The sequence below is a fragment of the Bidens hawaiensis genome, unplaced genomic scaffold (genome assembly GCF_021521415.1).
Source record: "Bidens hawaiensis isolate Kalapana, Puna unplaced genomic scaffold, B.hawaiensis_p1.1 tig00033117_1, whole genome shotgun sequence".
NCBI classification, from domain to species: domain Eukaryota; kingdom Viridiplantae; phylum Streptophyta; class Magnoliopsida; order Asterales; family Asteraceae; genus Bidens; species Bidens hawaiensis.
Window position 1 is genome coordinate 70,427 of NW_027495656.1, and position 17,548 is coordinate 87,974.

Below are 17,548 nucleotides of genomic sequence, written 5' to 3' on the forward strand. Positions count from 1 at the left end.
CGAGTATATGCCCAGACCTGCAATCAAAGGCCAGGTTTTGGCACACTTTGTCACGGAAGTACCAACGGGTAAAGTTCAGGAATGTTTGTTTGAACAGCAACCCCCGACCCCTTCCGACGAAAGTCAACAATGGACTCTGTTTACGGATGGAGCATGAAGTGGAGAAGGATCGGGCGCAGGATTGAAGCTGATCAACCCAGACGGCCAAGAATTCACTTATGCCATCAAACTAAACTTCAGGGTACAAATAATGAATCTGAATACGAGGCATTCTTGGCCGGGCTGCGGATTGGGAGAAAGCTCGGTGTGAAGTTCCTTGAAGCCCAGGTCGATTCTATGCTCATTGTAGGACAGTTATCGGGGACCTATGAAGTAAAAAACAATGTTATGGCCTCATACCTGTTCCAGGCTAAGGACCTCATGCAACAGTTCACTTCGTGCAAAGTAGTCCACATTAAAAGAAGTGAGAGTCGACCCGTGGATGCTTTGAGAAAAGTGGCATCCACTAGTTTTGAGCACATGGGCAGAGATGTGAGGATCGAGGTCTTAGATAGCCCGTCCATACCTCAACATCAAGTGATGGTCATCCAAACCGGCACAGTCTCTTGGATGACACCTTTAAAGGAATACCTATCATCCGGCAACCTCCCGGATGACAAAATTGAAGCAAGGAAGATCCGCCACAAGGCGCTATGATACCAAATCCATGGTGACACTTTCTTCCGTAGGTCCTTCCTTGGTTCACTACCTTGGTGCGTGGACGCTTAAGAGGCTAATTATGTAATCCGAGAAATCCACGAGGGCATCTGCGGGTTACACGCGGGACCGAGGATGGTGGTAGCAAAAATAATGAATATGGGATACTACTGGCCAAGCATGCACATGGATTTGCACTGAAAGAAATACAGAAATGTGATGCCTGCCAAAGACACGCCCCCCCGAACGTTGCGACCTCAGAACGACTTAGTCCAGTCACCGCAGCAGGCCCTTTCCAAAAGTGGGCCATAGACATCATGGGACCATTCCCGGAAGCCCCTAGGAGGGTAAAGTTCTTATTAGTCGCCATTGACTACTTTACAAAGTGGGTAGATATAACAGCAGCGAACGTTAAAAAATTCCCGTGGGAAAATATTATTTATCGTTTCGGTCTTCCACAGACGTTGGTCAATGATAACGGTACTCAATTCGCTGACAACAGCCTCCAGGAATGGTTATCTGAGTTACAGATAAAACAAGTGTTCACATCCGTTGCCCACCCGCAGGCCAATGGGCAAGTCGAGCAAGCCAATCGTAGCATCAAAGAGGGCATCAAGGCTAGATTGGAACCAAAAGAACGGGGTGGGTCGACGAATTGCCCCACGTACTATGGGCACATCGCACCAGTAAAAAGACTAGCAATTCGGAGACACCGTTCAGTTTGACATATGGCACGGAAGCAATGATTCCTGCCGAGATTGGCCTCCCATCCGCAAGGATCCTCATGATGGAAGACAATGAAAAAGAACTCAGAATGAACTTAGACCTCCTGGAAGAAAGACGTAAGCTCGCAGCCATACGAGAAAGCAAATACAAAAGCCAATTACAGAAGTATTACGACTCACCGGTGAAAATCTGCGAATTCCTCAAAGGAGACTATGTCTTCCGAAACAATGAGGCATCAAACGCCGAATTGCCAGGGAAGTTAGCTATGACATGGTAAGGCCCCTACGAAGTACTGGGAAAAGGTGCATACAAGCTGAAAAAATTGGACGGCACACCTATTTCTAGGAATTGGAATGTTGCACAGCTACGAAGGTGCTATATTTAAATCAATGTAATTTTCTTTTAGGCCTGCGGGCCTGCATGCCTAATATTTTGGTCTGCGTACCAGATTTAGTTTATCTTAATGTTAATACAAATATAGTTAATGCACAATTATCCATTTTTTAAATTTTTAGAATTTTAGTTCCCGTACGGATAGGCCTGTGTGCCAATACTTATCATTATCCTATATTTTGGATACATGACGGATTTAGCTCACACACATTTATATTATAATCATACAAGACAAAATGTAAAATCCATGTCATATATACATTCAAAAAGGGATTACAGGAATAAGAAGAAAAAAATACAACAAAATTATTCTTCGCGAAGATAGTTACGGAGTTGTTGAACGCCATCCGCCGCTTCAACAAAATCTTGGATAACGTCCTGGATGGGAAAATGCAGGTGGTCAAAAGCGTCCATTTGCGTGTCATACTTCCCATCCATATCCACTCCATGAAGGTCAAACTCCTCCAAGAGGAGCCCTTCCCGAGCAAAGGTTATCCCCTCCTGGAAACCTACCTAACGCCCCGAGTCACTTAACGCATAAAGAAGGTCAGCAAGGCAGCTTCCTAATTTATCTCCTTTATGTACATGGGAGATAACCTGCGAGAACGATGCAAAAATCAGAAAACAAAGTTACAAGTTATGAATGGAAGAAGGAAACCCATACCTTGGGAAGTCCATCCTTCATTAACCAAACCCGATCAGAAGAGGCTTGCTCAAGACTTGCCTTCAGGACGCCCGGTTCATCAAAATATCTAGCGTTTTCCCTGATCAGGTCTTTAATTAGTTGATCCTTTCAGCCAAGGCAACGCGAAGAGTGTTGAAATCCTCTTCCTGAGTTGCAAGGCGAGCTTCAACATCACGCTTGGCTTCCTCTGCCTTAGCAAGCTCAGCCTCGCAGGCACAGGTTAGAGCGCGCGCAGTCTCAAGTGTAGCATTCTGTCGCCGACACGCCTCCTCCCACTCCTTAGCAGCACCAGCCTGCTGTTGCCTCTCCTGCTAGAGAGCCCATTTAGAATCTCTCAACTTCCACCTTTCGATGTTAGCAGCGAGATGATATTTTTCCCTTTTTGCCTGAAGCTCCTCCAACTGGTTCTCCTAAGAACCCCAGTTCCGCCCCATGTAGTTCCAGTCCCGGTATATCTCTTGGGTCATGGAGACCAGATTGGCTAGATGATACATATACGAATTGCCAACAGATACCCGGGACCGGTTTCGCTGGTACTCACGTTCCGCAGAGGGCACACCCTCATGAAGGAAATCAAAACAACCCTCCCCGTCAGAGAATCGGGAGAAGGAAGTTAGATTCCATTCAGGAACATGCCGGGAAACAGCCCCCTGCAAAGTATGGCCCCCTTCCTCCCTATCCGAGGAATGAGGAGGCGGGGGGCACTGAGATCCGTCCAGCTGGTTCTTTAGTCTCACAAGCAATAGGTGGAGGCAGGGGCGGTGATTCCGCGGTAGACAACCTCCAGACAGTAGGGGAAGCAGCATCCTCCTTGGACTTCCCCTTATCAGTAGCAGATGACTTGCTAGGATCATCCTTGGCAGGCGGGCTGTCCAGGAGGATAACATTGTCTGCATAGAAGCAAATTATCTAGTCAGTTGCTAAATATAAAGATAATAAAATTCTCTGAAAGATACCTGGAGCACTCCTCTTGGCCTTCAAAGGAGGGGGAGGAGGAGAAGAGTCCATTTCCTTCTTTCCACCAGCCACCACCAACAAAATGTTACTGGAGGATGGTTCCTTCCTCTTGCGACCAAAAGCTGTATCACAATACATTCGTTAACTGACGAGAGGATGCAAAAAACTATCCTTGGTCTTATCAAGGGCAAATTACCTGTCGCAAACAAGCCCTCAGAAACCATAGGTTCCTGTCGGGTTTGTTGAGGAAACAAAAAACTATTCTTGGTCTTGTCAAGAATACGAAACTCCTTCTTATCGCAGGTAACAAAGTGCATAACCCCAGGCACACCCACAAGAAGAACAGACAGAAGAAGACCTTTAGCTGCATAATAAACCAAGGTTAGAAACCGGGATAAGCCTAGAAAATATTGTAAATTTACCTACATCCATCTGGCTTCCAGAAGTATGGCACCTCGTCCGGATAAGGCCACAGGCGGATCATCCCAACCCTCACAAGGGCAAACTCAGGGATGGGGCGCATTAGGGTAGGGGTATGGGTCGATTGTTGGTACCACCCATGCCGTTCTGGACGATCAACGAACAGCAGGGCAAGCAATGGCTGATCCGCCGAATGCCAGTACATGGATGACGGGATCACGTCTTGCCGAATCCAAAAGAATTTCCTGGCCCAATGAGGGTCCAGGAGAGGTGTGTCCACAGCAATAACCTTCCGATCAGTCGGAAGGCAAACATATCGGCCACCCCTACCGTACATACGGTAGAACATGGCAAACTTGTCAATGGTGGGCAAGATGCCATGCGCCCGGCTGCAAAATTCAAAATGGCGCATGCGCATCATCGCCAATGCATGAAGCTGGGAAATATGAATCATATTCCCAGTTATCAGCTTACCTAGAAACCGGCTAACCGGAAATCGAAGATTCCCGGAGCTGAAGAATTCGGCGAACACGACCATCTTCCGCACCGAAGGTTGGCTCGCCGTTGAACCAGAAGCTGGAAATTCCGGCTCCCATTCTGGAGCAATGCCATAAGCATTGACGATGCCGTGAAACCCCTTTGTGTCCCAATCAATGGTGAGACATTCGATGGTTTGGTAATCAGGCCTCGACGACATCATGTGTTCAGCTAAGAATTGATTGCAACGAGCTATGGTTGCTAGAAATCAATAAAAGAAACCTTCAGAGGTTGAGAAAGATGATGAATTCAAGACCGCCGGCAAAGATTTTCTCAGTTCTTTGATGTAAGGTAAGAGAAAGGAAATGAAATCGACGAATATAAATAGAAGTAACATTAAATGCGTGGAACAGTACAAAACAGCCGTCTACCAATCAGATCGTGACACGTCAGGCGGGAAAACCAAAACTCAAAAAATTTTAAATCCCGAGATACGGCTGGAGCCAGCTGTCAGAGTACAGACTTGTCACATCTGTGAACCTCCAAAATAATCGGCGAACTGCTAGTTCTATAGTAACGAGATAAACTGAATGTTATGGCTAAACAAGTCAGACATTATTTGAACCAAAAAAAAAACAAGTCATAAGTACAAGCGGAAAGGTCATAGACAACGTGGTCATACGTGGTCAGGATAACCTTCCTAATAAACATGAGTTACCCCAAGTGCAAAAAAGTTCAGCACAATAAGTGAAACAGAGAATTTCATTTCATTTGTATACAAGATTACAAAACAGGAAAGGAAATACATCGATACATCTACGCTGTCATTCTATTCATCACGGGGGACCTCCTTGCCTTCAGCTTCCGCTAGCAGCCTGTTCACATGAAGGCGCAGCTCACCAACAGAAGTAGGCTCGCGACGGTTCTCCTCTATATACTTCAGGATGTCAAAGGAAAGATTATAAAAAGAATCCATCCGCGCGTCATATTCCTTTTGACAATCCTGGCCTTGAAGCTCAAACTCTGTAGACGGACGTCCCTCGCGAGCCATGGTGTACCCTTTCTTGAAAACCGGCTTGGCGACCCACCCGCGACGAGCTGACCAACAAGTCAGCTAAGCAATCCCCAAGCTCAGGCCCTTCCTTGATGAGCCTGAAAATCTAGTCCAAGGAAAAGTCAGCATGATATTCTCATAAGACAAACATATGATTGAAATATTTACCTTGGAAATGCCAAATTTAAGAAGCCATTGCCATTCGTCCGAGGCATCAGTGAAGGCCCTTTCCAGATCCGCCTTCTCTTCAGTAACAGAGGCAAGACGGTCATCCTTCTCTTTTACCTCGGACGCAAGCCTCCGGACGTCCTCATCCCGAGCGGCGATGAACTCGACCTGAGCGGCTATCCGCTCCTTCAAACGCTTATTCTCTTCCTGAGCAGCCAGGAGACCAGCTTCTCTCTTCTTAGCCTCCGCCTGGGCAACATCCCTGGCTGCTTCAGCTTCGACCATGCGGTGGACAGCGCGCTCAAGGTCGGTCTGCCTAGTAACCCACCCCTTGTAGACCTCACGACTAGTCGACAACACGTTAGCCATGTGATAGCTAAGTGCTTGTGCCAGACTAGCCGGAGTTTGAGTGTGTATCCTGTTACACTCGGAGGGTGGGAGGCAATGCTCAAAGAACTCTTGGCCCACACGCGGATCGGTAAAGAGCACGTCAGGGCCAAGATTCCATGATGGGCGAAAAAGGGAATCCCCTTGATCCGAGGATCCCCCTCCTTCACCCGTGGAAACCAGAGGAGTTACAGATGTATCCTTCGGAGGCACAACCTCCGTTTCCACCACCACCTTGGGAAGCTGCGTGCTAGCAATCCCAAGAGGCACATCCTAATAAACCCCCAACTGCGTAATCTCGGGAGGCGGAGAGGGCGGATGCGGTGCTAGCCTGTTGACCAAAAAACAAAAATTAATAATATTCACAACATGAAAATAAGGATAAAACTTCCAAGTACCTGAAAGCTGTCGGATGGTAGTCCTCTTCCTGACCCGGTCTTGGAGCCGGGTCAACTTGATCCTCTTAGGAGGAGGACCCTCCCCCTCAATCATGGAAGCCTCCCCACCGGTGGGATCATCGGCGTTCCTAGGTGCCTCCACCCCAGCGGGATCATCAGCACCCCTAGATGCCTCCCCACCAACGAGATCATCGGCATTCTTGAAGGTCTCCCTATCAGTGGGATTCTCAACATACTCATTAGCCTCCCCACATGCGGGATCATCAGCATCAGAATCCTTGTCAAGACCGGATACACCATCGGTATCCGCCTTCCTCTTGCAGCGGCGTATGAGATCTGCAATAGCACGTACAACGCCAGCATGAAAACTCTCCGTACTACCAGATAGAGACTCTTCACTAGTCGAATCTTCACTAGAAGACTCTTCACTAAAAAAGAGGACTATTGTCCTATCCGGATGCATAACCGTAAGAGTTTAGGGTTTAGAATGTACACACCTTGAGCCACTGCGAACTCATTGATCACCGGCTCTGTGCGACCACGGGTGGGAAAAAGGAAGTTACCCTTGAAGTGATCGAGAATAGGCTCTTGATACATCTCCAAGGGCATCCTGAACATATTCCCCACGACGGTGGGAATAAGAACTTCAAACAACGAACTATCCCCTGCAACAGAAAAAAGGAAAACAAATGTACATAAAAAAGTACAAAGAACAGCATTAAGGGATACAATAAACGGAAAGCTTACGTCCGTCGTCCCAGGAGAAGTATGGTCGTTCCGCGGGATATGGCCACAGGCGGCTCATCCCCACTTGCACTAACGCAGACCCGGGGATCAAACCCATGGGGGTAGGAGTCTTCGTCAGCTTCGCATACCACTCCTCACCATCCGTGGCAGCAATCTAGAGATTAACAAACTTCTCAGTTAATGAACGACGGGTCATCAACAATGGTATAACATCGGCGTTAATCCACAAGAACTTGTTTTTCCACTCATGAGCACTTCTCGGGGGCTCAGTCCCTATCGGCCGGCGTTGGATCTGGAAACTGAACCAACTCCCGCGAACTTGGATCTTGTAGATTGCAAGGAAGCGATCCACAGTGACCTCCAACGCCCGGCAACAGAATTCGAAATGGCGAAGCCTCATGATCCCAAATGGATGCATTTGGGAGATATGAATCCCAGATATCTCCAAGAAATCGCCAATAAACTTGATGATCGGCAACCGGAAGTTGCCCGTAGTGAAAGACTCCTCATACAGTGCAATCTTTCCGGCCGGCGGGCGATCAGCCGTAGAACCAGAAGAAAGAAGCTCCGGCTCCCACTCCGGCGCCAGCCCATAAAGGTTGACAATGTCCTTGAAATCAGACGGTTTCCAGCCGATGCATATGTTTTCCACCAGCCCCTTCGATGAATCCTTCTTACCCTCCTTAGCTTTGCTTCCCTTCTTCTTGCCACCAGCCATAGTTGGTCAGAATAATAGAAGGGTCAACAGAAGAAGATGCACAAAGAGAAGATGGATAGGCTCAGAGGAGAAATCTTTGCAGGTAAGTCGGAAAGTGAAACGGCCCCTCCTATATATACACATCGCAATTAATGCGAAGAGAGAGGGATCCAACTCACACACCGAAACCGTCCCGTCAGAAGATGACACGTTAGGCAGGAACTGACAAAACAAAATAATTTTGAATCAACCGCCTAAAAACTCGTGCACCAACCTCGAGCACCACTCCTGACATGATTCAGACGGGAGATGTCACATCACAGACGTCAAAATAGTACCCCAGTCTAAAAGTAACAGGAATCCTGAGGGCCAACAGTCGCAACACGCGACAAAATGCCACAACGGAGTCCATAATTCCACCCGCGACATCGCATCACTGAAGCAACAATGGATTGGGGGGACTTATAGAGGAAGGGTAGCAAAGCTACCCACGAATCCCTTATCCGACTCGCGGATCATCAGAAGACATCCGCCACCCACGGATCACTTACCCAACCCGCGGATCGTCGAAGGACGTCCGCGCAAGGAACACGTGGACTGGTAAAGCCATCCACGGTCCAAGACACGCTTTGTGGATCTCCTCCATAACCCGCAGATTATCAGGCGAACATCCGCGGAAGGAACCCACAAACAACTTAAGGGACTCATCACACGTATGATCCCCACGTGATATGGAAGATCGGTTGTAACAAACTATTTCTAGAAGATCCTCCTAATACCACCTGATAACGACATCGGACAATGGAAAGATGACACCTGGACACGTAATGGCCATCCCACGACGTGCACAGATAATGGCTGTCCCATAAACGGGTCCAGGCTGTCACAACCAATAAAGGCTCGACACGTGTCCGTTCAGGAAGAGATGGAATAATAGTGACAACTCCACCAATCACCTTCCCCCACCTTCGACTATAAATACGAAGATCATCTCTTCAAGGTATTCATTCACACCCAAGCCTTACGCAATATACCGGTACTCGAATTATTTCCGATCAGAATAAGGTACTGATCTCATGCCGGAGGGTGGTTACGAGAAGACCCCCCACTCTGTCCTTCCCGTAACAAGACTCAACGGTGTTCTGTTTTGCAGGCACTAGCTTGGATCTGTCCTCATCACACTTCAGAATACCCACAGTTGGGATTCTTTAGATCGGACATCCAGTTTGATCTACTGTTTCTTCATTCACTATATTGTCAAGTTTGCTCAAAGATCGACAAATGAAGTTTCTAGTTGGTCAATTGAGGTTATTAACACTTAGTATGAATTGGATGGTAGTTGATGATCTTGAAGAAAGACAAATGACAAATTCATAATGTAGAACATGCGTTAACTAAGGTATTAATTTCATGCCCAATGTTCATACAAGAGTACGTCTTTCTTGTATCAAAAGGTAAGACAGTGCAATATGTTCACAACTTGAAAAAACATGCATTGAGTAAGCTCATGCTAGCATGAATAGAATCTATGAAAGAAAAGGCTTCAACATCATCGGTGAGTCAAACACTTTATCGTAATCATAACCTGAAATCCAAATTTTCTTGAGTCTGCACAATCTAATGATCAAGACAACCCATTATCCCATGTTCCGCATTTTATTCTATTGCAACTGATTATCATTGTGTTGTCATTGATCCATCTACTATTCCTCCAAAACAACAAAGGCATTGTGTTTGGAGGTATTGAATTGTTGGTAGGAAAGAAATATTTGAAACATCCTCTTGTAGCTGTATGCATAGTAGAAAAAGAAAAAAGTTTATTACAAAGAGATCAAATGGCAGAGTTTAATTGTTTTAACAATAGTGAAGAATTGATAAAAATGGTCGAACTGATCTCATAATGTTTGCTAAGCTATATATTATCAATCTAAATAACTATGCTTATGCTGAGGATGTCAACAAACCGTCATGGGTAATAACTTCAAGGATCAAAAGACTGGTCAGTTTAAGAGAAAGAGGTTGAAGTATCATCATCATCAGTGTGTGTGTGAAAGAAATCTATCAAAGATGGGATTGGCTTGTTTATCCAAATGTCAATAGAGTGAACAAATTGCCTCTTCAAAAGTTTGATAAAGAAGAACTGGATGAAGCAATTACTTGGTACTATAATTGCACTGTAATTACAAGATAAAAGTTGTGATTCTGTAGAAAGACAATTATGAGGTTTTCTTCTGACGAGTTGAACTGTATTAGAGACAGAAATACAATGTATATGAATGTGTTGTTGATGCTCGAAGGTTTCTACGAACACTGAATGAATTGACTAACGGGATGATTGCAGAAGGGGAGAAGATTGTAAAGAACAAACGGAAGTAAGTTTGGTAGAATCTGCCTAGTAGAGTTTGTTGGGCTAAATCCATGGGCTCATGCAAACCAAACCATTTACAATAGTTTTTTTCGAATCGTTGTAACAAATTAAGTATAACCGCTTAGCGTAACCGCACCATGATATTGTTCGTTTTGACCGGGACTAATCACCATCGCCTCACGGATTTAAAACGCTCCATGATTATGAAGGTATCAAGCCTCTTATAAGGAAGCCTTCGTTCCCCTTCACAACCGATGTGAGTGTTGGACTCGGTCTGCCCAAGACACATATTACGATTAATGTGGCTAGTACGTTATGATCCGAGTCGAGTCATACCCAATAACAAGCTAGACAAACACCGATTATATTTGTTTATATGTGATATGATCATAAGTAAATAAATATTGACACTTATGTTATTTGGAAATGGGTTTCTTAATACAATGTACTTGTGAAATGAATAAATCATATGGATGATTTATATTTTGAGAGAGAACATTACATAATGTTATTTAAGATGGTTAAATAACAATATGTAACACTTATCAATTTGCATGTTGCTTGAAAAATGTTATGTTATAATTTTATGAAATGAAAATACATAACATAATAAGTTTTACATTTTAAAACTTGTTTAAAAAATAATAATAAAATTGAAATGGGCATGAGGGTGGCCGCCCCCCCCCCCCCTCCATCTCTTTCTCTATTCAATTTTATATTATTATTTTCATGAGAGTGGAGACATGCAAATGTTGTGATTGGCACTTTGGGTGGTGCCTTTGAATGACCACAACATCTCTCTTTCATTTTTTCATTACACATTTTTGCAAGTAATAAAAAACACTCTCATTCTCTTCCTTTCTCTTCCAATTTTTGGCCAAAGGAGAAGAAGAACAATGAGGTGTTTTTCAAGTGCTAAAATCCTAGCTAAAGGTGTGTTGTTAGAGCTTGGGGTATACTAGCTTGAGGAACTACCTATTGAAGTTCTTGCCTACTTTTCACCATCTCCTTCATACTTCTTTGGTTTACTTGAAAGGTAGTTTAACATGCATGAACTTATAGTGACATGCATGTGTTTGATAGTATGTATTTCGTATTTAGATCCGGGTTTGGGTTTTGCATGTATAAAATTGGTTTTATACACTATGAACTAACAAGATTTAAATCTTTTATCCGCTGCGTTTTTCATAAAATTAGAGTTTTATGACTTTGATAATCTTGTTAAAATCCAACAGTGGCATCAAGAGCCGCTTATACGGATGCATGCTTCATTAGACCAAAAAATTTTCGGGTTCATGGTGGGGTTTTACCATATGGCCAAAAATTTTAGGGGTTTTGGTTACCCCATGGTTTTTCAAGGTTATACTTTACATGCATGTGGCAATCTTGAAAAACTAAGTCATTTGGATGATTGATTGTGTTGTTTGGACAAAAACCCGAAACTTTCGGTTTGGTTGTTATTTGGGCCGAAAGTTTGAGGGAAAGGGGAACCAATTTTTGGTCTTGGATTATTGCATTTTTGGATGTGTAATAGATGTTCATAACCTAGTCATGGCCTTGTGTTTGGTTGAATGGTTGTGTTGATGTGTTTGTTCATTTAAGTGGTTGTTTGTTCATTCGATATGGTTGTAATATTTATTTGGGTTTGTAATCTATTTATTCATTCATTTGGTTTGTAATAATAAGTAGATTAGATGCATTTCTTTTACTAGAAAAATGTATTAGGACATATTTTGTAAAAGAAGATGCAAGGATGGAAGCCCAAATAAAGTGGAGACCACAACACAGGGGTGAACACTTGGAGCATTTGGATGCGGGATCAAGTGGGAGTTCACCGACACAAGATTATGTCCTTTCGGGTCCTTTAGGAAAGACCTTTTGACACACTTGTCTTCGGTCAACAAGTGTAGTCAACATTAGGAGGCTATGGTTATGAACTTGTGGTTGTATGTTTTATGCTTGCATGGTTGATTTTCTTTTGTTTGTGTTATTGCAATATGGTTTGCTAACTACTTAAAATCAACAACTAGCATAAAATTGGTTCCTTAGAAATCATTAGGTAATAAAAATTGGTTTTATTAAAGTCTAATGATTTCATAATAAAATGAGTTTTATTAATAGGAACTTTGAAAATGGGGTTTTCAACTAAGTATCATACATTTAAATGCATGCAAATGAAAGGTACATAAAAGGTTTTCCAATCTAGAATTTAGAAAACGAAAATCCCTTTTATAAAATAAGTCGAACACCATCCTTTTATACAACACTCGAATCACTTGGGAACTCGATATGGGATAAAGGTCACCTAATCATGTTGGAAGAAACTTGGGAGTTTGAGGTGGGTTTACCATATAAGTGGGATAAAGGTCACCTAACCACTTGTATATGTAAACTCACATGTGTGTATAAGTAGGACGACTTAAATTGGAAACCATGTGAATAGGGTCACCGAAGCATGGTGTACAATGGTGTTGATGGGATTAAACATGCCAACTAAACATAAGATGTTTAAACGATCCCATAAAACTAGAAGTGGCAAAGGGTTGCAATCGTCAAACGTTGACTACCTTGTTAATTTAAATAGTAGGATAAAGGTCACCTAACTACTATTTGAATGTAACGTTGGGTTCTAGATTTTAATCATTAATTGTCTTGGAGACATAAAGGGTATTAACGATTAAAATTAATTATTGATATCGAAAATACTAAAATTGAGCTTTGTCATATTTGTAGATGGCCGCAATCAACAACTCACCTAACATTATTATTCCACCCATTAACAACCTATCACTTAGATCTATTCTTGACAAGCATCGTCTAAACTATAACAACTTTATGGATTGGTATCGAAACTTGAGAATCGTTCTCAAGCAAGAAAAGAAATACTACGTATTAGAGGATCCTATTCCCGATGAACCTAGTGTTGATGATGTCCAAAATCATAACGATTGGGTTAAGCATAATGAGGATTCGGTGCAAGTTGCTTGCCTCATGTTGGGAACTATGATTCCCGAAATTCAAAAGGATTTTGAACTTCATGGGGCATACGACATTATCACCCAACTTAAGGAAATGTTCCTTACACAAGCTAGGGTGGAATGCTTCGAAACGATTCGAGCACTTCATGCATGTCGTATGGAAGAAACCCAATCCGTTTCCTCTTATGTGCTTAAGATGAAAAGCCACATTGATCGTCTCGAGCGCCTTAATTGTCGCGTCTCAAACTAGTTAGCCACGGATTTGATCCTAAATGGGCTAACCAAGAAATTTGAGACTTTTGTTATGAATTATAACATGAATGGTGGGACAAGAGAATTGGTGAGCTTCATGCAATGCTCAAGACGGTCGAGACGGGAATGGGTAAAAAGATTTTACCTGTTCTCACAATCAATGAGGGAGGCAATAGGAAGAGGCATCACCCGGAACCTAAGGCAAAGGTTGCCAAAGGTAAGGGACAAGTCATGGCTAAGTTCAAGGGAAAGGCGAAAGCGGGACCACCCAGACCAAAGGAAAAGAAGCCAAAGGTTTGCGCGGAGGATCCGTGCTTTGGATGTGGGGAGATAGGGCATTGGATGAGGAATTGTCCAACCTCTCTCAAAGAGTTGAAAGCTAAGAGGGATGCGGGGCAAACCTCGGGTACAACTTTCATGATTCATGTTGATCTTAATATTATTTCCTCTAACACATGTGTATTGGATACCGGATGTGGAACTCATATTTGCAATTTGTTGCAGGGGTTCAAAGGAAATGAAGGATTTAAGAAGGGAGATATTAGTCTCTTCATGGGCAACGGAGCAAAGATTGTTGTCGAATCCCGAGGGGACTACATTTTGAAGCTTCCAAATGGTTTGGAAGTTATTTTAAATAATGTTTTGTATGCTCCTAGTTTGACTAGGAATATTATCTCCGTTTCCTTGTTAAGACAATGTGGTTATGATTTTAAGTTTATGGATGATTGTATTTATGTTTTCATGAATGATGTATTTTATTTTAAAGCAATGCCATCTAATGGCATTTATGAATTAGTTCATGATAACACATCTTATGATAACATGTTGTACCAACCAAGCACCAAAAGACTCGAAATGGATTTGAGTAAAACTTATCTTTGGCATTGTTGCCTTGGTCACATAAACAAAGATAGCATACATACACTTCAAAAGAATGGTCTTTTGGAATCAAGTGATGATTCATTTGATAAATGCGAGTCTTGTATGTTAGGAAAGATGACCGAGGACCCCTTTAGTGGAACAAACCAAAGGGCAAAAGACTTATTAGGTATCATACATTCGGATGTATGTAGTCCTTTTAAGGCAATGACAAGGAATGGTGAAAGATACTTCATTACCTTTATTGACGACTATAGTCGTTATGGGTATGTGTACTTGTTAAGACACAAAGATGAAGCTTTTGAAATGTCCAAAATCTTCCAAAATGAAGTACAAAATCAACTCGATAAAACCATCAAAGTACTTCGTTCGGATAGAGGAGGTGAATACCTAAGTGATGCTTTCCAAGATCATCTTAGAAGTTGTGGGATCATCTCACAACTTACTCCACCCGGAACACCACAACACGATGGTGTGTCCGAGAGGAGAAATCGAACTCTATTAGATATGGTTCGATCTATGATGGCTAGAAGCACATTGCCTATATCATTTTGGGGTTTCGCTTTGCTCTCCGCGGCCCGTATTCTAAATATGGCCCCAACCAAGAAAGTGGACAAGACACCTTTTGAAATATGGAATGGAAGGGCTCTATCATTATCATATTTAAAGGTATGGGGTTGTGAGGCTTATGTCAAGAACAACACCCAAAAAAAACTTGAAAATCGGTCCACTAAATGTATCTTTGTAGGATATCCCAAGGACTCCATGGGATATTATTTCTACAACCCAACCGAGCAAAATGTGTTCGTTGCTCGAAAGGCCGAGTTCTTGGAAACTAAGTTCCTTATGGAAGGTACTAGTAGAACGGTGGAACTCGAGGAGGATCGAGAACCACAAGCCGATACACGTTTGGTTGACACTAGCAATCAACAAGAGGTTGTTGAGAATGATGAAATGGTTGATCAAAACACACTAAACGTTCGCAAATCCGGTAGAATTAGACATCCACCCGAAATATATGCATTTTTCATGGATGGATGCTATGTGGTAGATTCGGATGGACCCACCACATACCGTGATGCAATGTCACAATCCGATTGTGACAAATGGCTTGAAGCTATGAACGTAGAGATGCAATCCATGCATGACAACCAAGTATGGGATTTGGTTGTACCACCTCTTAATTCCAAACCGGTTGGAAGTAAGTGGGTTTTCAAGAAGAAAACCGATATGCATGGAAACTTGGATACTTATAAAGCAAGACTTGTAGCAAAAGGTTTCACTCAAACTCAAGGGGTTGACTACGATGAAACTTTTTCTCCCGTAGCAATGCTAAAGTCTATTAGGATATTGTTTGCCATAGCCGCACATTATGACTATAAGATATGGCAAATGGATGTCAAAACCGCTTTTCTAAATGAGCATCTTGAGGAAGATGTCTATATGGTTCAACCCGAAGGTTTTGTCGATCCACAACATCCTAACAAAGTATGCAAGTTAAAGAAATCAATCTATGGATTGAAACAAGCATCTAGAAGTCGGAATCACCGTTTTGATGAAGAAGTTAAGAAATTTGGATTCATCAAAAATGGTGATGAAGCTTGTGTGTATAAGAAAGCTAGTGGGAGCATCATTACCTTCTTAGTATTGTATGTTGATGACATACTACTATTTGGGAATGACATTCCAACCATGGAAGGTGTAAAATCATGGCTTGGAAGTTGTTTTTCCATCAAAGATCTTGGTGAAGCCGCCTATATTTTGGGAATAAAGATCTATAGGGATAGATCAAGGCGGTTGATAGGTTTAAACCAAAGTGCATACATTGACAAAATCCTGAAAAGGTTCAAGATGGAGAACTCTAAGAGAGGTTTGGTACCTATTCAAAGAGGAACGATATTGAGTGCGTCTCAATGTCCAAGCTCAAAGGAAGAGCAAGATAAAATGAATGGGATCCCATACGCATCGGCTATTGGATCCATCATGTATGCAATGGTATGCACTAGACCGGATGTGTCATGCGCTTTAAGCATGACAAGTAGATTCCAACATAATCCGAGAAGTAGCCATTGGATGGCGGTTAAGAGTATATTGAAATACCTTAGAAGGACTAAGGACATGTTTTTAATATACGGTTCGGGTGAGGAGGAATCGTTGTAAAAGGTTACACGGATGCGAGTTTCCAAACCGATCGAGATGATTCTCAATCACAATCGGGATATGTTTTCATTATGAATGGTGGGGCAGTCTCTTGGAAGAGCTCGAAACAAGATGTGGTAGCTTTGTCCACCACAGAATCGGAATACATCGTCGCCTCATTGGCAGCTCAAGAAGCTGCGTGGATTAGGAAATTCATTGCCGACCTAGGGGTGGTCCATACCATTTAGGACCCTCTAGAAATCTTTTGTTACAACGAGGGTGCGATTGCTCAAATCAAGGAACCTCGTGCTCATCAAAAGACGAGGCACATTGAGCGGAGGTTCAACTACATAAGGGATAAAGTTGAGAAAGGAAAGATATGTATTCGCAAAGTTCACACCAATCAAAACATTGCGGATCCACTCACGAAGCTCCTTGAAAGGCCAAAGCATGAAGGTCACACTTGTGCCTTAGGACTTCGATATTCTAGTGATTGGATATGATCTAATTTTGTATTTGGACATCGAAACAATTGTTATTTTCACTCATTCATATGATTATGGTTTATCATTATGACATTTTGAGTTATGTTCCATTTTAGCATGTTTAAATCCATAAATAAGTTAATTATTCTAAATGTCCGTAGTCGCTCATAATTGTGGGAACAAGTATGAAGGTAAGACTATTATGAACTTGGATTGGTAGATATTCATAAGGTATGAATATAAAGCAAAAGGTTGCTGCCAAGGTTTATAGATATTATGGGATATAAGTATTGGACTGACCCGCTCTCAAATGTTACTACATGGAATCTTTGTGATTGATCATAAGTAAATTTGAGTAAAAGGCGAATATCATAGTATCCTCCAACCTGAGATACATATTGGCTTGATATTCACCAAGTATTATGCTTTGACTTAGTTCTTCGTTGCTCTGAAAAATGACAGTACATAAGTCTAAGATCAGGTACAGTACTAAGTGATTGTGAAAGACATATGTAGTCAAAAGGGGATTTGTCCCTCTTATTCGTTGAGAGTAAGATGTCTAAGGCCTGCAAAGTTAAATCAACAGAGAATGATCACTCTGTGTCTCTGGATTTGACATGACATCTGTGGCAAAAAGATAAA

At 42.6% G+C, this 17,548-nt stretch overlaps 1 protein-coding gene across 1 annotated transcript; it reads left to right on the forward strand.

Moving 5' to 3' along the window:
* The first annotated feature begins 153 nt into the window (after positions 1-153).
* LOC143584415 (uncharacterized) lies at positions 154-696 on the forward strand. Its single transcript, XM_077066480.1, has one exon. The coding sequence runs from the start codon at positions 154-156 to the stop codon at positions 694-696; it is 543 nt and encodes a 180-aa protein (XP_076922595.1).
* The last annotated feature ends 16,852 nt before the right edge of the window (positions 697-17,548 follow it).

Bases quoted from the DNA above. Each gene is read 5' to 3' on its own strand.
- LOC143584415 (XM_077066480.1), top strand. From the start codon at position 154: ATGAAGTGGAGAAGGATCGGGCGCAGGATTGAAGCTGATCAACCCAGA.